General features: G+C 49.2%; 2 protein-coding genes across 3 annotated transcripts in view; one reads left to right on the top strand and one right to left on the bottom strand.

Annotated features, from left to right (window-relative positions):
- The window catches only part of LOC126640087 (acetyl-coenzyme A synthetase 2-like, mitochondrial), a 40024-nt gene extending 15245 nt beyond the window's left edge, over positions 1 to 24779 (bottom strand). The window contains exons 1-8 of one of the 2 annotated variants that reach the window (XM_050315597.1): positions 23548 to 24779; positions 15630 to 15726; positions 7534 to 7733; positions 5930 to 6105; positions 3287 to 3439; positions 1489 to 1636; positions 1052 to 1189; positions 345 to 437 (exon numbers count right to left, since the gene is read on the bottom strand). In XM_050315597.1, the coding sequence (XP_050171554.1) occupies positions 345 to 437; positions 1052 to 1189; positions 1489 to 1636; positions 3287 to 3439; positions 5930 to 6105; positions 7534 to 7733; positions 15630 to 15726; positions 23548 to 23569 (1027 nt within the window). In that variant the 5' untranslated portion in view covers positions 23570 to 24779. Of the gene's footprint in view, positions 1 to 344; positions 438 to 1051; positions 1190 to 1488; positions 1637 to 3286; positions 3440 to 5929; positions 6106 to 7533; positions 7734 to 15629; positions 15727 to 18882; positions 19178 to 23547 lie in introns of those variants that run through there. The other variant, XM_050315596.1, reaches the window with a different exon arrangement.
- A 917-nt stretch (positions 24780 to 25696) lies between these two features.
- The window catches only part of TTBK1 (tau tubulin kinase 1), a 104467-nt gene continuing 103462 nt past the window's right edge, over positions 25697 to 26701 (top strand). Inside the window, exon 1 of the mRNA XM_050315218.1 lies at positions 25697 to 25876. The gene's annotated coding sequence lies outside the window, so the exon portion shown is untranslated. The remainder of the gene's footprint in view (positions 25877 to 26701) is intronic.

Below are 26701 nucleotides of genomic sequence, written 5' to 3'. Positions count from 1 at the left end.
AATGAGTTTTGCAATTCAAGCTGACTACTGCCAACTTTCCCCAGAAATTCAATCTCTGCCTCATGTCTCTAGCACCAATTGATATTTTCCAGCATTCAAAATATCAAGGAACATTTAGAGGGGAAAGAAAACCACAGCCTCAACATTGCTATTGCTTTTCTAAGTTGTTACATTGCTCTTATGTGCTGAAACTCCCCAACGACTATCAAAAGCTGATCAAAATGCCGGAAGGGGTTTTTTTTTTTGACAGACTTGTTGGATCACATTGAAATGTATTAATCCTTCTCTAACCACCAGCAACCTGTCAGTGATGAGGGTGCCCGCTCCCCAAGGATGCCTTTTACCTGTCTGCCACCACGTGTCCACGAGGGTGCAGCGCCCTTCTCCCACCACCTGGTAGAACCACTGCCAAGCCTCCTTGTTGATGGGCTCTCCCACTAGACCAAAACAAGAAAGTGGCCTGAGACTCAGGAAGTTGCAGGCAGTTAATTTTCCCTCTTGGTGCACAACGAGCTGAATGCATGATCTCCAAGCAGAATGCTTACACCATTTTTGCTGGGATGCATAAAGGACTGCAATGCACTCATGTAACTGAGAACTTTTTCCAGGAAGACCAAGAGGCAAGCAATGAATATCACTTAAAGTAACTAATCAATGTAGGTCATGTTTAGGAACCTCTCGAATCGTAAAAGAAATAATGCAGGAAAATGCTGCTGGGGCCAGCTATGTCAGTAAAATTCAAAGGGATTTACCATTGGATACATCATTTACCATTGGATACATCCAATTTACCATTGGATACATCATTTTAGTGAAGAATGTGATCCTGCAAAATAAGCTAGGAAACAGGCAATCACAGAGATTCAATGGTCCCAAATTTAGTTTGCTGCTTCTTCTGCTGAGAAAATATTTGAAAAGCCAGACACAGAGCCTGCTTTATCATCTTTTTTTTAACCATATCCCATGTGATCAGCTGAACTTCTCTGGCCCCTTTACTTCACCAGCTAGAACCTCTTGTCTTTTTCAGATGAAGATTCCTGATGTCCCCTACCTGAACCCAAAGTCTTCAAGGAAGATCTGTCATACTTCTTCACCCACTCTTCTCCATAATTCAGCAGTAAGCGTATAGCCGTAGGTGCTGCATAAAACTGATTAATTTTCAACCTTTGTACCACTTCCCAGTAACGACCTGCAAAATCACAAACAGGCTTTTTATCCATCTAGCACTGATATACAGCTATAAATGCTCAGCTGAAAGGATAACAGGCAAACATGAAGCTGTGACTACTGTGAGTACAGAGCAAAAGCAATAACAACCTCCCCTCCCCCGCCCTGCCAGATGCACAGATGTTCCTGAGTGTTGTAGACACGTGTTCCAAAGAAATGGAGCTTACCTCTCCTGAGAGGGCAGGTCACACTGGATAGGTTTCTAAACTTCTTTTGTCACATGGCCACGTCTAGCCAAACCTTTTCCCACCACTTCCTCACCTGGGTCAGGGTACAGTGGAGTGCTTTCAAAGAGGACAGAGGTGGCTCCATTGCAGAGTGGTCCATACACAACATAGCTATGTCCTGTGATCCAGCCAATGTCAGCCACACAGCCAAAAACATCGCCTTGCTGGTAGTCAAATACATACTGCAAAGAGAAATGTAAGGCCAGCTGACTTCCTGTCGGTAAGTGCAAAGGGCTTAAAGGTAAGGAAGGTGCTGGACTGGACATCCAAATGGGAGAATGGGAGTGCACAGGGCAAGTGGAGCCAAGCCTGCAGGACACTGCAGCACAAAGACCAATCCACAGCGAGGAAGCAAGGCAGAGGGACCAGTACCAGGACTTATTGGCTCCTGTCTACTTTTGCAAAAATACAGGGAACATGGCTGTACCAACTGGATCAGCTGGAACAACAAAGTTATAACCAAAGCCCAGAGCCCTGGATACTTAAGCTTGCCTAATCCAGGCAGTGCCCATTGGAGAGCTGACTCTGAGTCTCAGGGAAATGCAGACCTCAGGGTCTCAGACTCCTCACCAATATCAACAGATTTCCATGAGAGCTGGAGGAATTGACAGGTGCCCATAAAACATCTTCTGAGAAATACTCTTAGCTTCTCAGCTTCTCTATATCAGAGCATTGCTTTCCAGATGCTACCCTCTCCCAGCTCATCAAACTCAAGATAAATATCTTGAAGATCTCATTATCTCGTCTTGGTTATGGAAAACGCTTCCCACTGTAAATCTAACTAACACCTGTACCATAAGGTGAAGAGATCCTGACTCATATGGCAAAGTCAGCTTTATGGATTAGAAATAAAAGAAAAACCCATGAGTGTGTGACAAGAGTGTCACATGTGAGTGTGCAAAGGGATCACACAGGTCAGCTGATCCCTCTACCTAGGATAGCCAATTCTCAACTTACTTTTTAAGTGCCTTTTCCTCTCAGGCACTCTGCGGGTGGAGAAAATGCACCAGGGTGCAGGATCTGTCTTCTGGACTAAGAAAGAGATGCCTTGGAGAATACGCTGTCACTTAGAAAGCTGATGTAACAAATGCCCTTCATATGCAGAGAAGTCTGACACTTGAACATTTAAATCTTCTAAAAATTCAACTGTGTCAGCCCAAAGAAAGAAAAACCTCCACCTGAACTGCTGTGATTACAAACAGGGCGATACCACTAAAGCCAGTTGAAGATTTTTCACTAGAGTCTTCTCTTTTCCTCATTTCACTGTTACCCTTTCATATGCAGAGCTCAGACCAGAAGCTTCAAGAAGTGCCTTGACTCTTTTCTTTTTCAGGAGAAAGGAGGTTAAAACATTTTGCCTAGATCACCCAGTAAAGCAGTGCAGAGGTGCAATCACTGGAGTAGACATGCAATTTTTGTTCTTCAGACAAATGCTATGCAAAGAGGTTGTTTTAGGAAATAAAAAAGGCTAGCACCCCACTGCAATATACTACAGTAATATCCACATTACCAATGCCAGTAAGATACTCTCCAGGATCTCCTCAGCTGCAATTTCTGGGAAGCCAAAGCTGGCACATTTTAAATGCAAAAGCAGCACTGCCATTTCCTTCCTTTCATAACTACTCTAAGGTTCAGGTTTGCATAATATCCTATTCCCCAGGAACAAATCCTGAAGATTAATCACACAGTTTCAGATATTTTTCAGCTTGTTTACACCCAATAAGCCAACTGGGCAGCAAACAGAGAATACAGCACTCCTCACCAATCCAAGTCTCTCTCGTTGGCACAGTTGGAAGGTAAGGAAGTTTTTCCAGAGGATGCATCTGAGTTACCTTGTGCGTGAGAGTGGCGTACAGCAGGTATCCAGCCTGGGTGTGAACGATTCCTTTGGGTTTCCCAGTGCTGCCTGAGGTATACAGCATGAAAAGCATGTCTTCACTGTCCATGCTCTCTGGTGTGCATACGGAAGCTGCCTTGGTCATCTCCTGAGGTAGTAATGACAGAAAGATTTAGCTCTATGGAGCCAACCATTACTCCCTCTGTAAGAATGTTTCCACCAGTACCTCTGCTAGGTACAGAAGTCAAGAAGAACTTGGCCAGATAAAATAGTGCTTCAGGAAAAAAATAGTGTGTCATAGCTGCTTACATTCCAAACCTTTGCAAGCTGCTGGTAGAAAACCAAAGTGTGACTGGACACATGAATCACACTTGACAGCAGCAGCAAGGCTGACTGGGTACCATCTAGGACCTTTCTTTTCCTTTGAAAACTGCAGTGCTACAGTTAAACTGTGCATGCATTTCCCTTCCCTGGCCCCAGCAGTGGATGACTGTCCTGTCCCATTTGATCCTCAAATTCTAATTTCTTCTACTCAGGAGGAGAGTGCTTTACTCTCCTGCCTCTGTCACTCTCTTCATACCCCCTATCTGGCCAGGCTGGCTGAGATCCTCTCCTTACCCCTACAGTCAGAATCACAGGAGGGAAGGATGCAATGTCCTACTAGGTCAGAGCAAACTTTTGGTCCAGCTTGTGTGCTCAGTTCAGCAGAGAAAGGGGAATTAATGTGCTTTGAAAGAGGTGCTTGTGGTCACCAGATGTTTTAGCAGCAGAAGGCTTGTCTACCCAGGCTGTAGATTTTTCAGGATGAGATTGAACATTTTTCTTATCCATGTACAAACTTGCAATAATCAGCGTGTGTTACAAATGCTCAACATATGGCTGTAAAAAAACCACAGCTGGCTTGTGTCTCTTGAGCCCTGTACTGTACTAGATGAATGATTCCTGCAAGGGTTATTAGGTGGCTCCTTGCAGAAATTTCTAGGTACTGCCTTTTTATGAGTATCCACTGTAAACATACTGTATTTACAAGTGGATACTACTATCAGCAGGTCCAGTCTGACAAACAAAGCTTAATAAAATATAGCTGACAGTCTGGTGTTACTCTTAGCCTGCCTCTGAGTTACCCAGTCTGACAAAACAAGTTTAATAAAATGTAGCTCGTAGTCTGGTGTAATTCTTAGCCTCCGAGTTACAGCACTGCTGCTCATCTCAGGTGTTTATTGTGACATTTCAGCACTGCCAATTCGGGCTGACTTGCCAGTTTTTGAAACAAAGATGGAGTCCTCATATGCTCCATTATAACATGAGCTTAAATTTTGCAGTAGGGCATTGCACAAGAGCTGGAAAGAACAAGTGCTGTAAAGATCAGTAACGACAGAGTTAACAGCATTAACTGTTTCATTCTTGCTTTGTTTCAGACCCTGACAATGTACTGAGCTCAGCTCCTGGATCATTAAAGCACCTCAGGCTGTTGGCAGACTAAGGAAAATCAAAAGGCCCTTTGTGGAGTAGGTAGTAAGACAATTTCTGAATAAAACCTGCCTTCTCTGTTTAACTTACAGAAGTAGTTACTCCTATCTCATGTGACCAGCACAGACCCTCAAGCAATTATCTTGCCTGCAGATGGATGATTTCCAGGCATTATTAGAATGAATAGTTTGCGTTAACTGCTGCTGGAAAACTGGTAAAACTACTTCTGCTAAAAACATAAAAGTAACAGCTGCTTTCTTTGCCAGGAAGCACAGGTTCTAAATACTCCCAAGCCACCACTGTCCTCCCATTGTGGAGCAACACTGTTCACAGGCTGTATTTAGCCTCTCTAGGAACTTGATTATTTCTGTACTGCCTTTCAACAGTGCACATGCAAACCATAAGAGAGTGTCTGAACACAGTATAATAACAACAGCAACAATGGTCTCAGTGCCCTCTGAGCCTCAGGAAACATTCATTCCTTAAATCTCAGCACTGTCTGCAAGACTACTAAAATGGAGCAGCATAACCCCTGCCCGTGTTGAGATAAACCAGATGTGGACTGAGCTGCTTTGACTCACAATCCTAACAGACTGTAAATACAGGCAATCCATTTGAGAATGAAGATCCAGATGATAAAAGGAGCAGAACTCCAGTCCAAAAGGCACAGATGGAGAGAAAGATTATCCTAGCCAACATTTAGACCTAAAAGAAGTTATTCGGAGCACCAGTGAGCGTCTGTGGCAGCACAGGAAGAGCACCACACACTGAAAACCTGCTCCAGAGGCAGCATAAAGGCCAGACATCACTGTCAGGCCTGGTACAGCTACACTGGAGTGCCAAGCTGCTTCATAGGCTTTCAAGCTCAGCACACACAGCTCAAGGAAACTGTCATGCAGACTGCCTCGTCTTTCCTGGCTGCCAATTCCTAGTGTAGCCTACAGCAGATCAAAGACCAGAGCCAAACACCACAGTGTGCATGATCCACACCTTCAGGAAGTCTCTTACATGTGTTCTGAACAGCCTTGCATCAGGTTTCTCAGAGATGCCTGAGGTAGCTGGTCCCTACATTTATTAGTTCACCATATTTCTCTTCCCAGGCATAGTAAACATCATGTACTTCAAGAAACATCAGGAATACAGGCAAGGTTTACCAACAACAACATACCTCTTCAAGGGGAATATCACAGTCACCCATCTGGACTTTGTTATCTGTTCTCTGAGCCACAAAGACATGTTTGATGCTTGGACAGTTCTTCACAGCTTCATCCACGGTCATCTTCAGCTCTATGATTCGGCCTCCCCTGACTCCCTGGTTGTAGGTGATAACTGCTTTGCATCCAGCTTAGAAGAAAAAGAATTAGCAGACATACCAGCCTGCCTTCCAGGCTAGTGTGCACACCCTACTTTCATTACTTTGGGGGATGATGTATAGGACAGCATGTGTGTCAAATACTTAGAACCACTATCAATCAAAACCGGTCAGTGTCACTGACGAAAAAACTTTAAAACATGAGACACACAGAGATTAGGGGTAGCTGGAACCTCCAGAGGTTATCTAGTCCATCTCCCCCACCCCAAGGCAAGGTCCACTCCAGCTAAACCACTTCTGACAACTATCTGTTCAGTCTTCCTAAAATGCTCCAATGGCATCTATTCTACCCTCTCCCCACCAGTCTACTCCAGTGCCTATCATGAATACGAGAAGGTCTTTCCCAACATCTACCCTAAGTATCACTCAATGTAATTTAAATCCTCAGTTCCTGCCTAGCAAAGCTGACATGCAGAACAGCTTCCTCCCAGTTACCTGTGTTACAGTGAATGATACTGCTTTAGGCTGACAGCTCTCACACTGAAACCAGGGCAACACTTCCTATGATCTGTGTGAACAAGCACCTTTGCCCCTGTCTCTGAGGCTCCATGTAAGCATCCATTACAAACTGACATGGACACCACAAAGTTCAGCAGCCTCTTGAAGGTGTCACCCTGCTCTGAGATACCTGCAGCCTTCTGAAACTTTTCTGTACTACCTGGAAGCCACAGCACACAGCAGCAATCTGGCAGAACACTTCAAACTGCACCACTCAACATTATTACAGAGCTGTGGTGGCAGAGAAATGGCTGTTTAGTCCATCATCTCCACACAAGTGGCCAAAAATGAGGGATAACTAAAACATGTATTTGCTTTCTATAGATTAACTCCACTAAAAGGAGGAAAAAACCATGAAAATTTCTGTAAGACTTTTTCCCTCACACTAGCCATAAAGTAAGTGATGTGACTGCTACGGGACATGAGCCACTTACTATTTAGCTCTTCTGTCAGTACTTTTAGCATTACTTTTTAACTAATCACACAAGTGCTGTGGGCTGAGAACAGCTCTGTCTGCTGGTACAAGGGCTCACAGAGCAGACGCAGGCTGCCAACACTTCCAGTACCATACATAAATCACAGGATTACCACTGAGAATGCACAATTAGTACTGTGCAAGAGTATCAAAGAAATCACTGCAATTACACTGCAAAAGAACAAATCAGGCCCCATCCCTAAGCTCTGGTTTTCCTTCCAGCTTCATTGCTGGCTGGCAGTAACCCAGTGCACACTGAACGTTAAGCAATTTATAAAGTTTTTTAAGGCCAGAGGATATTGCATCTCTCCCTAAGGAAAAGGCTGTTCAATGCACTCTGCAGAGGAGAGTATACTCAACAGAGAACTGGAGTATGTCTTGGACCACTGTCCCAGAGGAGTTTGTTCCCCAGTCTGCATCTACTTACAGTCCATGATTCTCCCAGCTAAGGACTCTGCGCTGAATCCGGCGAAAACCACATTGTGAACGGCACCAATTCTGGCACAAGCCAGCATGGATGCCACTGACAAGGGAGACACGGGCATATAGATGGCCACCCTGTCCCCTTTCTGTATCCCGTATTTCTTCAGGGTGTTGGCAAGGCGGCAAGTCAGATCCAGAAGTTCCCTGCAGGCACAGAAGCAACACTGTCATATGATCACACAACCTGTTTTACACGGGGGGAACAAAGAAAAGATGAACTTTTCTTTGTGCATGAGCGAGGTATCACATCACCTCTGGACCTCATCTCGGCAGTACTGGGCACATTAGCTTTTGCATTTTAAAGAACAGTAGCCTGGGGCATGGTGAGAGTCAGACTGCTCCTGCCATTTCGGAGAGGAGAAAAAAGGGGAGGGAGCGGTGCTGGCTGCAGAAGGATGAGTGAGACAGAGCCGCAGGCGCTGCCTGGAGCTGCCAGGCTGTGATGTGGGTAGAGCAGCCAGCAAGGGGCTGTCCTGCTGCCTCCGGAAGTCAGTGTCCATTTCGGTCATCCTTGATACATGAGGCTCAGTCAGAAGCTACTGGGAACAAATGTGGGATAAACACAAGGTGAAATGCAAGTGTTGTCTAAAGCCTCCCAGAACTTTTTGAGTTGGACAACTAATGGAAGTGCTCCGCAACTAGAAGATTCTCTTTAAATTGCAAGGGTAAACTTTTGCATGCATAAGGAAGAAAAGGAGAAGTCCCCAAAACACCAGTGTGAAGGGCAGCTTTTACATGATTTTCATCAAAGCTGGATCATCTGCAGCCCAACTTCCTCTGTTGTCACTTCACCCTGCCATGCTGCAGAGCACAACAGCCTCGCAGAATAGCAGTACTGCTCCGAACAAAATTGCAGCCACTCTTGCACAGAGAAACTTGGGAACACTGAGAACAGGAACAAAGGCTCTTTTCATGCGGCTCGCCATTGCAACAAGCTGTCTTAATAGCAAAAACATTCCTCTAAGGAATGAAAAGGCAGTGGGCAAAGGCTTGCACATACACTTATTCTGCACAGGGGATAAGACGACTGCAGGTACACCTGGGTCCAAGATGCTGTCGTACTGAACAGCTGTGTATGCCTCCAGTGGAAAGGCTTCGGGAACAAGAGCTACTGTACCAGGTGAGGAGTGGTCTCATGCCAAAGGAGGTGACCCTAGGAGGGGTGGCAGGACGCTCCTTCTGTGCCAACCATCAGCTCAGAGGAGGAGACTGGCAGAGTCTGCCTGAAATGAAAATTGTCCTCTGTGTTCACAAACTCCCTAAGCCCAGAGGAGAGAGATATCTTCTACTCCCTAGGAAACTCATCTTCAACCTATCACCTGTGAACCCTCAGAGGTTGTAAGCTATGCCACCAGGGACTCCCATAACTGTTAACAAAGACATTAATTTTGGTGGTTTGCATTCCATAATAAGCTGTAAAGCATAAATCCTTATCTTATGTGCCCTCTTCTCACAGAACTGACCATAGCTGTGAAAAAACAAAGAAACAAAATCAATATTCAGCTGGTGGCTAAGCTGCAAATAAAATGAAAAGCTGTTTCTTGTTCATCAAAAATTGTTTTGTTTCTTTTTTTAAACCACTGCAAGTTGGAAATAGGGAAAGCTCTGCTTTGGAAATGTCATATCAAAACTTGGCATCTTACTTCAGTAGGATAAAACTCCATTTTCACTGAGAGGGCACAAAGAAACACAGTCACTGAGAAAGCATGAAGACAGATCCAGTGATGGCTGGAGGGACACCACTTCCCTCCCATCTTTCAGAAGACAAGGAAAATGAGCCTCAAATCCAAGGCACAGCACCTCATATTATTTATTTTAATACTATTCCTGTAGGATCAAGTAAACAGTCCATTTCTGGACAGGCACTCAGAGAAGTGGCCAGACATGCTCAAGTGCCTGTTCTCTGGCAGTAGCTGGCAACAGCTGCCACTGCTGCCAGACCACAATCCCGCAGAAAGCAGGCATGGAGTGGCTGCACCCCAGACTGAATTTCCCCCTAATCCCTTACAGTTAGAGATCAGCCTAAACTCTAAAGCGCAACATTCAATCACCACTTTCCAATGCCCTCATGACCATGCATGTTCCTACTGTCTACATAACTGCACAGTCTGTTAGATTTATTATTTTGCTTACTTTTACTGAGTTCATGAACTGAGCAACTCTGTGCAATAATGATTTCCCACCCCATGTTTGGTTTGGTGCCTCGTCCTGAAAGGTCACATTTTCTGGTCTGGAATTTATCTGATGCTGCATTAGAGAAAAATGTCTATGTGGATAAATAATAAAGAGCCCAAACAAAACTAAGCTGCTCAACTGCAGAGCGCAGGAAGTGAAACAAGCTCCAGACATGCAATTGTGAGAAAGTAAAATAAAAACTACTTATCTGCACTGGAAAAGGCTCGAGTGCTTTCAGAGCTGCAGCCTCTTTCTCCTGAGCAGAAATGCCAGAGTATCTCTGGTTACGATGTGTTTTCTGAGCAACTCCATGACTCACTTGCTTATTGAAGACTCAGTGACCATGATGGCAAAAGCTCTCATTGTTTTTTATGATTAACTCCAATTTAAGATCGGCATAATGAGAGTGCATGAGCAAGTTAATAAACAATACAGAGCAGTCTTTACCCACGGATCTATTCACTTTGCCTTTTTTGTACTCTGAAATGCCAAGATAGAAAGGCCTTGAAGGTCCCTTGGCGGTGCAGCACATGGGGGAAGAGGCACAAAGGCAAAGGGGTGATGCCAAGAACTCCAACAAAAAAATCCACTAGTCCCTGAGCATCAGGTGTGTCTTCTGGCTCCTGCAGCAGCAACTCAGGCTTCCTCTCCAGTTCAGGAAAGAGAGTTAGCAGAAATGCTGTGTCAGGAATCCTTCCCTTGACTCCTTCATTCCTACAAACTCACTTTGCTATCTAAAGGCAGGCAATTAGTATAGGTCATCATACTAACACGTTGCCAGTTCTTAACCCAGACATGTCTTGGGAAGGAACGAGCACCCTGCAGAGTTGCTGCCCCACAGAACAGTGTAGCATCTGAGACAACTGCCCACCCTTCCTGCTGACATCCTGAACCCAAGGCAAGGGAAACCCCTTGCAACCTTTTTCAGGTGAGAAAGTGAAAAATCCATGAACTGCCTTGAACAGGCAAAGCTGAAAGCCTGGGCAAGATTTACTTGCAACTTATGAAACCAATACTGGAAAGACAGAAAAGAGTTTGCTGTCAATAGTTACATAACAACATGGCTTCCAACTGCAGTATTCACTGTGATCTCTAATACAAGTGCAACTATTTCAGCTCAGGCTGAGGAATCCATTGGCTTTTTAAAGGCATTGCTGTCGTGTGGCTCATGAAGATGTCCAACTGTTTCTGTCCTGCCTACCTAAGACCCTAATTTCTGGCCCTTCAGTTTTCCTTTCCCTACTTTTATTTTGCATTTTGAACATTCCCTTTGGTCACAATATTTACTGCACCAGAGTGAACTCCTTTTTAAATTAAAGCTCTTCTGTTGAGACCCACCTTGCAACCCTTTTGAAAAATACGTTAGCTAATGCATACTGCTGTCCACACAGCTCTCATTGACAACACAGAGTCACAGAATTAAATGGGTTTGAAGAGACCTCTGAGATCATCAAGTCCAACCCTCGATCCAACCCCACTGTGATTACCAGATCATGGCACTCAGTGCCACATCCAGCCTCATCTTAAAAACTTCCAGGGATGGTGAATCCACCACCTCTCTGGGCAGGCCATTCCAATGCCTGATCACTCTCTCTGTAAAGAACTTCTTTCTAATATCCAACCTAAACCTCCCCTGGCAGAGCTTCAGCCCGTGCCCTCTTGTCCTACTGCTGATTGCCTGGGAGAAGAGACTGACCCCCATCTGGCTACAACCTCCTTTCAGGGAGTTGTAGAGAGTGATGAGGTCTCCCCTGAGCCTCCTCTTCTCCAGACTAAACAACCCCAACTCCCTCAGCCTCTCCTTACAGGACTTGTGCTGAAGTCCCTTCACCAGCCTTGTTGTTCTTCTCTGGACCTGCTCCAGCACCTCAATGTCTTTCCTGAACTGAGGGGCCCAGAACTGGACACAGCACTCCAGGTGTGGCCTCACCAGTGCTGAGTTCAGAGGAAGGATCACTTCCCTGCTCCTGCTGGCCACACTGTTCCTGATCCAGGCCAGGATGCCATTGGCCTTCTTGGCCACCTGGGCACACTGCTGGCTCATGTTCAGCCTCCTGTCAATCAGCACCCCAGATCCCTTTCCACCTGGCTGCTCTCCAGCCACTCTGTGCCCAGCCTGTAGCGCTGCAGGGGTTGTTGTGGCCAAAGTGCAGGACCCTGCACTTGGCCTTGTTGAACCTCATCCCGTTGGAGTCAGCCCAACTCTCCAGCCTATCCAGGTCCCTCTGTAGAGCCCTCCTGCCCTCCAGCACGTCGACACTCCCTCCCAGCTTGGTGTCATCTGCAAATTTGCTAATGGTGGACTCAATCCCCCCATCTAAATCATCAATAAAGATGTTAAACAGAACTGGGCCCAGCACTGATCCCTGGGGGACACCACTGGTGACCGGCCACCAGCTGGATGCAGCCCCAGCACTCACCAGCACTCTCTGGGCCCGGCCCTCCAGCCAGTTCTTAACCTGGCACAGAGTGCCCCTGTCCAAGCCGTGGGATTTTGCAATGCTAACATACAATGGCTCACAGGTGCATAAACTGTAGAGACCTAGGTAAATCAGGGAACACCACAGAGAATAAATAACCTCATGTCAGACAGGTCTGTCACAACTTTAGCTTCTGTCTTTAATATTCCCACTTGTTGAACCGTAGGAGGCTGAATGCAACAGCTCCAGCCACCAACTCTGCCTGCTTATAGAAGGCACAGCGCTCTTTAAAACCCAGGCTCAGCAACACGCTGGGGAATTCCTCTGCAAGGTTTCAAAGCCCCTGGGCCCTGACAATATCCACTTTATAAAAATGAAACCCAGAAGGAGGAAAAAGCAAGAGGGGCCAGGGAATTTTTTTTTCCCTGAAAGGCTGAGTTGCATCAGCTAGAGAGACAGGACAAAACTCTGCAGTGAAAAAGACCATCACAACTGAGCTTGTAAGGGCACCACTCATCTATTCATGCTAAAATGAAATGTTTCACCTACGGCTTTGTGTACTTTTGCCAATCAGGAGATGTTTGGATTCTTCTCCCAGCACAAAGTACTTGAACTCTGCTGCACAAGTACAACCCACCTTGCTGACAAGTGTGCACAGGGATGTAGGCTGGTTCATGGCATAGCCCAGCAGCTCTTTGCCCACTGCAAATGAGGCAGTTAGTGGGGCAGCAGAGGCAAATGGAGACTCTTATTTCTTCCAAAGATGAACAAGCTGGGACAGCACTTTCCAGTGCAGCTGTGTTTCTTGCCAATGCACAGAGGAGATCCCACTGATGGGGGGTTTCCCCTTCCTCAGGGAGGAGAGAGCCTGTTTCAGTCCTTTTCCTGTATAGCCACCTTCTTCCTTGGCAGGCTGTGATGGGAACAGGGCCAGCACTCAGACGTTTTCTTGCCCCTGACAACTCCCCAGAAAATGGAGAGCACCCACTGAAGCAGCTGCATCTTTCCTTGTTCACACAGGGCTTATCTATAAGGAGAAGCAGCTCAAAGCAGGAGGCTTTGCAAAGTAGATAATGTAAAAAAAATGGTGCCTTGCACTCCTCTGCACGTAAGCCCTGGACAGCACTCTCCCAACTGAGGTTCCATGACCTTACTTAAAGCTGGTCCATAAGCAGTGCCCAAATTAAAGGCTTTAGCTTCCTAGAGTGCTACTGTAACACTGCTATCCCATTAAAAGCACATTCAGATCCTAAGGAAAAGAGTCTACCTCCTCTGCCACAAACAGATGTCCAGCATCCCTCTCATTCCCTCTTTACACTGAGGCCGGTGTGCAGAGACCACCCTGCTACAGAAGCCTCACAGAGGGACTACTCCACCAGCATCTCAGCTTCTGGGCCATCTCTTTCTCTCATATGCTTTCCCTTACAAAATGCTCAAATAAAGCACAACTGCAAAAAGTTTCCAACTAAGCTCAGCATCAAAAGGAGGTAAGTCGCAGCTGCACCATTTAAAACCTGCAACAATGCAGCTCAACAGTCACAGAAAATGCAAAAATTTTTTATTCTTTTCTTGTGTACATACCCATACAGTATCACTGTTCTCAACAATGCTATTCCTGGCTTAATGAGATAAGCAGAGAACCAAGTGACCTGTTTTATCACGTGGTAGGACCAAAGTCTCTTGAGAAACCCGAATGCAGTCACATCTCACCCAGAGTATCAGGCAGAAACAGGAACATGGCTCTCAAATACAGGAAGAAGTTTGAAAACAGAGGTTGTCAACTTGTCTTTCACTTGGATGTTCTTCTCTCTGGTACTAGTTACTGCACCTTTGTAAGATGCACAAGGAGGGGTTTAGACATGGGTTACTTGTCTTCATGTTTTCAGGCTGAAAATATACTTTCTTCCAAATGCATTTTATCATGGCCATGACAAAATCCAGTTCTGTTGCTGTTAAGAAAGGGCTTTCTATATCTCCAGAGATCCCAAGAAGATGGTTTGAGTGTCTGGAGCAGCTCAGCCCATTTCAAGTAGCACAGCCCAAGGGAAAGGCTAGAGTTGAATTGAAGGAGACTGTGCTATCTGTTGAGCTGGCCTCCTTATCTGAGCACAGTTTTCACCTCTGAACTACTCCCAGTTTTCATGCCTGAAGCCTAAGGAGAAAGGTAAAAGTACACACACCTAGGAGAAAAGCGTATCATACATAAACAATTAAAGGGAAAAACCTTTGGTCCTTTTTTAACCATCAGAATGGCAAAAGCAAGACTCAAAACATTTAGCAGTGCAGCTTTTTATCAGGTAGTGTTTATTTCTGTTGCATGGAGCATTAACCTGTCATAATTATTTGTACAGCCACTCCTTCCTGCTGACTAGCTTCTTCACTCCAATGAATTATGCTTTCAGGTGCTTTAATAAATTCTGGAGGTGAACCAAACCATCAGAACCTTTTCAGACTCAAGGACCCCTAGGAGTCCCAACAAGCTCCAGAAAACATTCTTTAAAAGTCTGATTCCAGGACTTTCTACATCTCCTTTGCTTTCTGAACCAGCACATCAAACATCTGGCTCCCTGAGATTCAACAGATCAAACATTTGGCTCCTTAAAACATGCACTGACAAACATACATTCTGGGAAATCTTTAATTCTCAGTAGAGAGACAGATGATGTAAAAGGCATCTTTGCAGGCAGGACTGTCTCCTAAATGAGGGTACATAGCAAGGAGAAGAGAAATATGCTTGAAAACTGCCATATTCTAACAAACCCTACAATCCATAGCAGCAATTACAAGTCAGTGTCATGCAGAGCAGCCTCAAGGCTGCTCTAAACTGCACTACAGATGGAGAAGAGAAATGTAGGGAGCTTAAAATCCCCTCGAGCCAGGGCTCAGTATCATGCTCTTGACCATCAACACAAGATGTCTGCACCAAGACATCTGCTGCTGTGCTGAAACCAAAGGCTGCTCACAGAAATTTTCCCATGAACACCTCTAACAAGCAAAAAGAAAACTGGCCTTTTTTTTTAAGCAAGAATTAAAAAAAAACCCAAGCCTTTCTCTTCTAAAAGCCCCCACACAGAGAAAGAGGGAATCTACAGGATGGCCTGATCAGCATCATAACCAGATGATGCCAGATCTCAATCTGAAATTTTCAGTAGCTGCCACTAACTTACATCCACTGGTACCTCTGACCCCATACTATGTACAGGTGTCTAAAATCAGGGAACCCTCCCCACGAAGAACCCAAAGGAAGAATATAATTTCTCAGTAGCAACACAGCTTCGTTTTTCAGGAGCTATTTCATCACGATACAACAACTTAGCCACAACACTACGGTCCCATATCCTGTGTGCTGGGAGTACCTTGGAAGAAAGCAGAGTTTCACAGAGGTCCCATTTCCCGCTCCCCCACGCTACCAGGCGTTATAAAGCATCTTGAGAAGGTGTCATACCTGTAAGTGACGTGCACTGCAGTGCCAGGCTCATCTCTCTCCCAAATCAAAGCCACTCTGTTTGGAGACTTTTCAACGTGTTGATCCAAGCAATTTACTGTAAAAAAACCCAAAGGTTTAAACAAAGCCTAATCACGTGCAAGGTGCTCTGTATTAATTTGGTCAAGAGTAACAGCAAGTTAGTGCAAGAAGAAACGTCAGTTGTTATGTCAGCGGGCACACAGTCATGTAAAACAGATAGCATTTGCAGCTCTAGTAAAGCTGTACAACAAGTACCACACTTACTTGGCACAGCTGCCTTAGAGATGGCATCCCCATGAGAGGCCATCACTGATTCAGCTCAGCTTAGCTCCACTGGCTACGCTTAAGCCAGCCCAAATGTTTCCCCTGCTCACAACAGCACAAAGCCAAGACACACTTTTGATGTTTGTGCCCCCAGAGCAGTATTTCACTACACAAATATGACAGACTGTCTTCCCCAGCTTGCACGTTTAGCACTGCACCATTTGGATTTTCTAACAAACCTCGCGTGAAACATTTTTTCCAGGGTATAAGAGAAGAGCTGAATCGCAACTAAATGAAAATATCTAAAACTGGAGGATCTAGGCCAAACTCAGAGTACATGCATCTACAAATTACCAGACACTTGGGAAAGATTAACGCGTCTCAAGCCACGTACTACATCTACTAAAACCTGAAGATATAAAATTACCTTTTAAAGGCACATCTCTCCCCCTCAACAGCTTGAGGTAGGGGACTTAGGGAGAGCACTCAACCTGAAGAAATTTAGAGAATCCACACAAGAAATCCGCCTGCATGTCCAGTAGCAAGTTGCCTGATGGTTAGAGAGCATCCTTGTAAAGTATTAATTCCAAGCCTATACGACACTTGCTAATTGCATTGTAATCTTTCAAAGGCAAGTTACTTTATTTCAATAGACAACTACTAAATAGAAGTCAGGGACACTGCCACATAACTCGGAGAAAACCCTTTTAAAAATTGCTCAGTTTCAGACCATATTTCCTGGAAATATTAATACTGGTCGGAAAGGATTTCATTTTTCCAGATAAATTAAGTGCCACTAAAGCTGTGTACTGCAGCAAGGGAGTCAGCTTCAGCTTTTCTGCGATCACACCACCACGTGGAGGGTAGGAATGAGCCCATAAAGGTGCACAGAGAAAGAAATCTCTCAGAATTCAACACATTTCATTACAAGTTCAAGTGTCAATCTCAAAAATTTGCAAAAGCATTCTTCTGACATCTAAAATCTTTTATTTTTAATGTAAAATCCTGCAGCAATACAATAAAAAGGAAATAAAGCCATTTCTTAAACCACCCTAAGACAAGAGGACAAAAGCTCTAACGGGGAATGCTTTAAGCAGTTACACACTGGTTTCCTCTACTCCCCATCCGTAGCTAATTGGATCTGCTGTGGCTTAGTCCACAACACACTGCAACTTCTCCCTCCAAGCTCCTTGCAGCAACACCCTCACATATTGCACCATGCTACGGTAAATCACGTTAAGGGGTATTCATTGCCCAAGCAGCATTTCTTACTCATGAGCAGCCACACAGGCCTTCAGAGGGAATTTCTGCTGCAGAAATTCCCAGCTGAGCCAAGTGAGAGCTTTAGCTCTGTGCTCAGTAAGAACCAGCAGGTGAACCAGAGCCAAATGCTATTATTTCCTTCCTGATCTTAGGCTTACAAGAGCCTTTGCTCATTTTACAAAATAGAATTTAGTGGCCTTCCCCTTGCTACTATATCCTAGTGGTTTCTCCGTATGTTGCTTCCTTGGCAACACTCAGAAACAATTCCTTTCAGTAAGACGTGCTTCCAAGAATGTGTTCTGGCTGGAAACGCAGTAGTTTGCCAGATTATTCTCCTGCCCAGGAGTTACAGTGCAATAAATCCAGAAGCACTGAAGCTCACAGGTCCCCCAAATCCTATCGCAAGGTCCCTCGAGAAAAGTATCAGAGGACTGTGCTGGGAGGTGGGCACACAAGATATTCTAGGGACCTGAACTATTGCCATGTTCCTGTACCCAGTGTTCAAACTGAGATGAAGGGAGCCTCCTAACAGAAAAACAGTCACTTGGCTGTGCCCGAGTACCATCTTCATCATGCTTGAAAAGAAAACCAGGAATAGCAAACCTGCTTAAGTCTGTGCATCTGTTTTGAAGGTCTATGATTTCTTTCTACGTATGCAAAGAAAACTACATGGCATTTAGTTCTTCATCTCTACTGAAGAACCAGACCCAAGGCATGATCTATAATCTGCACTTCAGAGATCTGACATGGGATCCAGGAGAGGGTGTTGATCTCACTCCACAGAGGAAAGAAAAAGATCCCTGAAAGTCTGTGCTCAGATAGGATCTTTCTTTCAAGATGAATTAATGAAAACAAAAGCCTGCCTAAAATCCTCTGACTGCTGGGTGCCAGCAGTAGGGCTATACACACATCTCCATAAACTTGGGATCCACTGCTGGGAATCATCTCCTGGGAGCAGATGCTCCCATATGTTTTCTGGAAGACCTGAGGAGGGTTTCATCTTTTACTGTGAACAAAAGGTGGCCAGAGACGTCTCACAGTTACTGCACTACTGAACCGGTAGTGCTGATTCAGGCACTCTCACAGGAACGGGAAATGAAGGTCAGAAGCGAAGATCCCTGTTAAAAAGATTTCACCACTGAGTTGTACCCTAGATGGGACTGGGGCTCATTCCCACTGGGCATGGCCACGTCACAGAAGAGACTTCAAGGCAGATATAGCCAGGATGAAACTCGAGGGCAGTGAGGTCAGCCATGGAGAATTTTACTCGTGCTTCACGCTAAGTGGTGAACTTGGAGGAAAAGAACAAGGTACTCGTTCAAAAGAGAAAAAACCTTGCTGCTTCCTCCTCAAAAGACTGGGATTCGCACCGTTCGCCACCTGTGGATCATCTTAAGCCACCACGGGAAGCCGAAGGCGGCACAGCCGAAGCTGGGGCATCTCTGCCGGCACGGCAACGGGGGTGCGGCCGGATCTCCGCAGACCGGAGAGCAAGAGGCTTAGCCGGGTTTAATCCCGGCTTCGGATTTTCTCCCCGCTTCCAACATTTTGCAACTCCCTGCTGGTTTCCTCCCAGTGCCGCCCAACCGAATTCCTCGTTTCCCCCAACAGAGCGGCGCTGGCGAAACCCGGCCCTCGGGACGGCTCCCGGGCAGCCCGACGGCGGCAGCGGGCGGTGCCGCGGGGCGCGGGGGGGACGCCTTACCCGAGACGTTGAGGCGGCCCCCGAGGAACCAGCGGGCTGTGCCGGCGGGCGGGCCGGGCTGGCAGGCCGTGTGGAAAGGGCTGTCCCAGCGCAGCCACCCCCGCGCCACGTCCCCCCAAAACCCGGCGGGGTCGCGGGCTGCCTGCTCCTGCCAGGCCCGGTACCCTCCGGGTGGCAGCGCACCGGGGGCTCCCGCCTCGCTGCAGCGGCGCCGGGCCGACACCGGGACCCGTCCCAGAGGGTGCGGGGGGCTGAGGGCACGCAGCGCCCGCGCTCGGGCGGCCGCCAGCGCCATGGGCTCAGCCCTGCGCCGTCGTCGGGGCCGCGCCGCGCCCGGCCCGGAACAGCCCCGGCCCGCCGGGAGGGGCGCGAGACCGCCTGAGGGGAGGGGCTGCCCCGGCCGGGCGGCCCCGGGAGCGCCGCACTCGGGACACCCCGCACAGCCCGGAGCACCGCACAGCCCGGAGCACCTCACCCCCGGGAGCACCTCACCCCCGGGGACACCCCGCACTCGGGACACCCCACACTGCCGGGAGCACCGCACCCCCGGGGACACCCCGCACTCGGGACACCCCGCACAGCCCGGAGCACCGCACCCCCGGGAGTACCTCACCCCCGGGGACACCCCCCACCCGGGGATACCCCGCACAGCCTGGAGCACCGCACCCCCGGGAGTACCTCACCCCCGGGGACACCCCGCGCTCGGGACACCCCGCACAGCCCGGAGCACCTCACCCCCGGGGACACCCCCCACCCGGGGATACCCCGCACCCGGGACACCCCGCACAGCCCGGAGCACCGCACCCCCGGGGACACCCCCCACCCGGGGATACCCCGCACAGCCCGGAGCACCGCACAGCCCGGAGCACCGCACCCCCGGGGATACCCCGCACTCGGGGATACCCCGCACAGCCCGGAGCACCGCACCCCCGGGGACACCCCGCACTCGGGACACCCCGCACAGCCCGGAGCACCGCACCCCCGGGGACACCCCGCACCCGGGGATACCCCGCACTGCCGGGAGCACCTCGGACACCCCGCACCCGGGGACACCCTGTAGGCATATGGGCCCTCATACACCACCAAACCCTCTAAGGGGTGTCAAACCCTCTAAGTGGGTACACGTTCACTTTTTGCTTGGTAGCCCTGCGAGCACCGTCGTTACCACAACGTGGAGCTCATAGTTTTGGTTATCGCTCCTTCCTCCATATTAGCCTAAGGACCAGGTTTAACCCGTACTTCGTGATATAAACCCTCAACAATGAGTAGCGAGGTCTTAGAGCAGGTAACACAAAGCTTGTTCTCTCTGCATAGCAGAAACATGCCCTTTGCTGGCATGAAGAAGCTAATTCTCTTAGGCAGTTTTGGTCCAGCCTCCCAGCACGGAGTTTGAAAACTCCTATTAGAGGGGCAAGGTGTGGGCATCCTTTAGAAGTGCCAAACCTCCTGAGCACCAACTCTACTCACTCCCAGAGTCTGGGTAGACAAAACACGTCATCTTCAAGATTAAAAACCTGAAATTACTCTTTATGCCATGAAGCTTTTTCTGGCAGTGGTAGCGACAAATAGTGTTTTCTATGACTTTTTTTCTCTCCCTGTTCTAGAAATATCACCAGATACTTTATCAGTTAAATAATACAGATTTTACCAGGATTTGGTTTTCTGGCACTTCTACACTTTCCATCTGTGTTTTATACGTAACAAACAAGAATAAATACACTCTTCCTGGTAAAGCTGGCATTAGTGCATTGCTGCTGTAGTTCGATATACCTTCCTTGTGTTTTGAATACCAGTTTGGCTTCGCACAAGTCTTAAGTTCCAAGCAGCAGCACGTGTGCCACCTGGTGCCAGACAGGAGCGTGGAGAGCACTTCAGCTTTCACTTGGTTTGCCTAAGGATTACTCAAAAGTTTTCTGTCAAAAACAACCTACCGGCAAATTCCACTCCTTTCAGGATTTCAGAGGAAAGCTTTACACAAAACAAGCAAACGAGTTGTCGAAAAAATAAAGCATGAATTTAAATTCTTTGGCCTTAAACTCAATCTGCTTCATTTGCAGACCTTGAAATTCTCTGAGAATGGTGCCCTTCTCTGGTTTTCTTCCACATAAGGCTGATTTTCCTTTTCCACTACCAAGTTTTATTTTACTCATGATTCATTGTAAATCCCCCACCCTCAAATTTTGACTTTTTCCTCAAAGAAGGCCATGGCCAGCAGCAACACAAATCCAGCCTGGAGGCCACCTGATCACTCTGTTCAACTGGGTTGCTGAGCAGAACAAGCACAACCCCAAAACTCCTTTCTTGCCTCCAAAAGAGCTGAGGAGAAGGGAAAAGTCCTTGAGATTTTGCAGTGCCTACTTATCCTAGCTATGGCATTCCGGCAGTGAAGGCTGGTATCAGGCTGTTGACTTGTTGAGAACAAAGGAGTGTTACAGCAGTTCTCATTCTTAAGTTTGTAACTTGAGCATGCCAGGAAAGGCTGGTGCTGGATAAAACACAGGCTATAGAATTGCTTCCTGCATTCATTGTGTCTACATTCTTAGGGTCCTCCTGGCATTACGGAGTCCAAACAGCAACAGTGGTGGTACCAGCTCTGGAGAAGTCCAGTTACTGTTATCTGAAAATGCCACCTCTCTGTAGCAGCTCCCAAAGGCTTATGGCTGCCAAGGCAGAAGTCATTCCCTGCTGCAGCCAAGTCCCCTGGCACAATCTCCGAGACCAGCCAGGCAACCCCACTGCCTTGTAAAACATTTTAGCAGGAAACAGGGTCCATGACTGCTACTTGGTAATCACTGTTATGGTCCTAACTGTTCTTTCCAATGGTCTTCCCACATGGTGTGCACACAGTTGATACCTGACTCCACAAAGAAAGTCAGGGTCAGGCAAAAACACCACTATAGAGCTAGGTATACAGAGGTTTGTGTTAGAAATTCTCCCAAGTCACAATTAACCAAGATTTCAATAAAATCTTTTGATCATTTTTTTAGCTACATTTGTGCCTGCAGATGAAATAAGACATGTTGCCAGGTGGCTGTTCCAGCAGGTTTCTGAACCCATTCAGCTCTATCTGCATAAGAGCAGATTGAGAGGGAGGAAAACCAGGGATGAAATAAAGCTAAAATGCAGTTGTTTCACTTTAACTCGGTGGCACAGATCAGCATCGACCTTGGGTCCAAAACAACAGGAACTACAGCAGGTTTGAAGGAGCAGAGTACTTGAGCTAGTCTGGGGTCTTTGCCAGATCTGCTCACATCTGTTTCTAACATTATTGCATCATCTAGAAAACATCTAACTCATGAGATTGAGCACTGTTTCCCTCACACTGGCTTCAAGGCTTGCATTTGCTGTACACAGTATAAACAACATTTAAAAGTGTAAAAAAAGTAATTAACAAAAATGCCTTTCTTCCCCAAGAATGTTTCAAGATGCATGATATAAATTCATGATGGGGCTGGTGGAGACCCAGTGCCCAGCTGAGCACAGAGGCAGATGCAGCACGTGGTGCCTCCCAGGACCAAGGTGCAGAACCAGCCCTGCACCAAGAAGCAGGAGAGTGCAAGTACCTGCTGTGCAAGGTCTGTCTGCAGTGCATGGCACAGGGTATGGCTGCCACAAACAGTGGTGCTGCATGGTGCAGGAGCACCCACAGTGTTGGTCATAGAGGTGTCTGGTGCCACTCCAGGCTGTCTGTCCAGAGTCCACAGACATCATTTCATGTTTGACAACAAAGAATTGATGCCTCAGTGGCACTTCTTAGAGTCCAATACCTAGAGCAGTGTTGGCTTCCCTTTCCTCTGGAGACTCCTTGCCACCACTGGGACGATATGGTGGTCAGTAGCAAGAGATCACTGCTTTTCCTGGGTATGCTTCCCTGCTAATGCTCATAGTCTCCATTGTACCTGTCATTTGTCTGGTCAGGCCATCAGCTGTCCCATCTGCAGAGTCTTCTGCTCAAGTCTGGATTTCAAACCAAGAGGATTCAGTTGCTTATACTGAACTTCCTCAACCCTGATCTTCCCTCCCCATTGGCTCCTGAACCAGAAGTCTGCACTGGTTTTGCTATTTGCTTTGTTCCAAAAAGTCCTTGTTGATGAATCTCCACATTACATTGACTTCCTCTTGGACAGTACTTGGGGCTGCCCAACCTGAGGGTGGACTGAAGGCTCCAGCATCAAACCCTTCCATCCCTTCTAGCTTGGTACTGATGTTCTGAGCTCAGTGCTTACATACATCAGAGACCCTCTCATGGGCTGTTGCCTAGTGGAAATAACTAAAGAGGTTAGGAAACCTCCAGTTATCACTTGACCTCCACTTCAGCTCATAAACTGGCATTGCCTTCTCCTTTCAATTAAGATCAGAGACACAGGTTGCAACATAAATGTGATTGAAAGAAAAACCACTTTCCAAGGAGAGGAGTGGAGGGACACAGGTAGTGTAGAGTGAAGTCTCTTCAACCCTCTTCCAAAACAGGCCTGGACAAGTCCCTGTCCTAATTATGTAGTTAGCTCTGCCACCAAGGCAAGGCTTTCCCCAGCTGGGCTGCAGTGGTGGCAGAAAGGTTCAACCAAAAGCTCAAGTCACAGGCAAGTTTGTGGTGATGAGAAAGATGTGAAATCAAGCCAAGTAGTCAATTAGTGGATCGGGTAGCCTGGCTCAGACACTTACCAGTGATTCCTAGACAGGCCATAATGACAAGACAGTTTCAAGGTCAATCCAGGACGTCTATCCACAGGTCCAGATCCATGGGCAGGTACAGCTATGGCTGAGCTGGAGATCAGTACAGCATTTCTCAAGCAGGGACTGAAGACTAAAGAGAAATGGAGCTCATGGGTAGGGTGTGGGCAGAGCTCTTAGTGAGGCTGGTAAGGGCCATTAAGGGCTATTAGTGCACTCGGGACCATGATAGTCTCTTTCAATCCAACTCTGCTGCTGGGTCTGTTCTTGGTGCTCCACCACCACAGAGATCTGAAGGGCAACCAAGAGGCATGTTAAGATGGCCTTTTGGGGGAGGACAGCTCCTGTGCCTTCTTTTGTTTTGCCTGCTTCCCTTGCTTCTCAGCCCCAGGAACATATGCCAGTGCTTGGGAATACAAGTGATGGGGTCTTGACTTGCAGCACAGAGAGCTCACATAGCAACTGCCAATCATCTCTCAATCACACACCTGGAATGACAAGCACCTGGACATGAGGGTGCAGCTGCCTGTGAAGGGTTGTGTTACACCCTGGGACCTGCTGGATGAGCTGCTACAGGGCTGGAGATTCCCTGGTCTCTGCAGAATGCTTCCACTAAGCAAGCCCTCAATCCAAGAGGCCCAGGGCCACCTCCAGCCAGTGCAGGAACATCGCGGGGGCCTGGAAGCCCCGTTCTCCCTGGTCTGAGTGGCTGGGGTTGGCCACGGTTGTGGTGGATCTGCCTTTACACAAGCACGCCCACGGCTATGTCAATCTTCACAACATATCCCCTCGGTTACCACCCTGGCCACAAGGGACTGCTTTGGTGGGGGGAAGAGTCCTGGTTAGGAGATAGGTCCCACAAGGTATCAGGGAGCACTGCAGCCCTGTGGAAGCTGGTGTGACATCTCACGCGTGAGATCAGATGGGAACTTCCATCTGCGGATCAACATCAGGTTGGGTCACTCTGGTAGGGACAGGGAAAAGAACACTAGTGTGTTGCAAGTCTTCAGGGAGAGTCTAGGAGCAGTATCCCTTGCTGTCTGTTTTGTGCACGGGCCGTGCACATCCACAGTTTGGGGCATAGGTATGATGGACCTCATACTGGGAATGCAGGTGATTTGCCACACACATAAGGCTTGAAATGGAACAGGAAAGCACAGCCACGCGCACGGCACAGCATATGCTTCAAGTACACCATGAGTGGCAGCGAGCTGGAGCATGGAGAATGGCACATCTCCCGAGCAGGGGGCACCTCTGGAGCTGTGCATCTCAAGGTGGGGGAACAGAGACAGGCACACTGCTCGGCTGCATGCAGGGAGAGGCTCACTTGTGTGAGCCGTTCCTCTGTGTGGTGAAGTTTTGTAGCGCTGCTGCTGTACCCAGCTGTGAGCTGTTGGACCTGTTCCCAGACCTGGTAGGACAAGGTCTGGCCCAGTGCAGATGGAGAACAGTGCTGATCCTGATGGTGCAGTGTCCGGGCCAATGCTGGTAGTGCTGGTCCTGATCCCAGTACTGTGTCCAGCCCAGACCATGGTGGTGTTGCTATTTGTGGTGCACTGTAGTGCAACCAGTCCCTTGCTGGCCCTGGCCCCAGAGCACTGGGGTAAAAAGCTGCAGACCAGCAATGCTATGGCTGACCCCACCAGTCTCAGTGCAATGCAGCCCAGCTCCAGGGAGATATGCTGACTCTGGCCTTGGTCCCAAAAGTGCAGTCAACCGGCTCTGTGCAGATAGTGCCAGTGCTGATCCCAGTCCCCAGGCAATGCAGTGTCCAGGGGCACGCTGGTGATGCCAGTGCTGATCCCAGCAGTGCAGAGACGAGCACCAGTCTTCGCCCTGGCAGGGCCCGTGACCTCGCCGGCGGTGCCGGTGCAGTTCCTGATTCTAGGGCGGGGCAGCGCCGAGCAGGTCCCGTTCCCGGTCCCAGGGCTGGGCACGGCCCCGTACCACACCGGTGCGCTGCCCAGCACCCGGTGTCCCGGCGCGCTGCAATGCCCAGCCCCTTGTGCTGCCAGCGCGGTGCCCGACGCCGGCTGCCGGAGGTGGCGGGGCGGGCCCGGGGCGGGCCCGGCCGGGCGGGGGCGGCCCGCGGGTGATGTCAGGCTGATGCTGTCGGTGCGGCGCGCGGTGCATTGTGGGCGAATCCCGCCGCCCGCCGCGGCTCCGAGGGGGAGGATGCGCCCGGGGCCGGCCCGTCCCACAGCCGCAGCCGCAGCGCACCGGGCCGGCGGCACCGCGCCCGACGAGCCGCACTGAGGGGCGCGGGGCATGGGCTGCCTGCGCAGGCCGCAGCGGAAGGCGCCGGCGGCGGCGGGGCCAGGTGAGCCGGGCCGAGCCGGGCCGCAGCAGGCACGGGCGGGGGGAGGAGGGAGGGAGGGCCCGTCCCGCCGGCGGCCGGAGCAGCGGGGCCGAGACCGCACCGGGCCGGGCAGCGCCGCGGCTGCGCGCGGGGCACTGTGTGAGATGTAGTTCATCGCCCCACCCGGCGTCTCTGGCGAAGGGAGAGGGTCCGGCATGCGGGACTCGCGTTCCCAGCGTGCCCGCGGGGCGGGGCGGGCCAGAAGCGGAGTGACGGGCTGGTGCCGCCAATGAGAAGGCGGGCAGGGCGGGGCGAACCATCTGTCGAGAGGGGCGGTGTGCCGGCAGCTGCAGTGCAGGGGCGGACGCGGCCACTTCCTCGGCGGGGGGAGGCGGGATGGCCCGAGGTGAGGGCAGGGCGGGGTCCGGGGCGGTGGCCGCCCCTCACCGCTGTCTCTCAGCGCCGCCACTCACCGCTGCCCTTCACCGCTGCCCTTCACCTCTGCCCCTCACCGCCTCCCCTCACCGCCGCCCGCTGCCCGGCCCGGGGGTCCCGCGCTACCCGGGGGTCCCGCGGTGCGGGCGGGCCGTGCCCTCGCTGCGCCGTGCGGGGCCGGAGCGGGGGCACCTGAGAGGCTCTGCCGGGGGGAGCGGCCCCGCCGGGTGGTGCCGGGCGGGGGCCGAGTAGCGAGGGCACCCGCGGCCTTGTGCCGGGCCGGGCTCCGGGGAAACCCACGGGGGGTGTCAGCCACCTCGGGGGGGCAGGTGCCGCCCGAGGCTTTGCACGGCGTCCTTCCCGGGGCCACAGCGTGCCCGCTCAGCTGCATGTGGAAAGCCAGACCGTTCC

This window comes from Myiozetetes cayanensis, unplaced genomic scaffold (assembly GCF_022539395.1).
Source record: "Myiozetetes cayanensis isolate MyiCay16 unplaced genomic scaffold, myiCay2020 scf2-11, whole genome shotgun sequence".
Taxonomy (NCBI): domain Eukaryota; kingdom Metazoa; phylum Chordata; class Aves; order Passeriformes; family Tyrannidae; genus Myiozetetes; species Myiozetetes cayanensis.
Note: the sequence above shows the minus strand (reverse complement) of the source record. Positions and strands in the feature narration are given on the sequence as shown.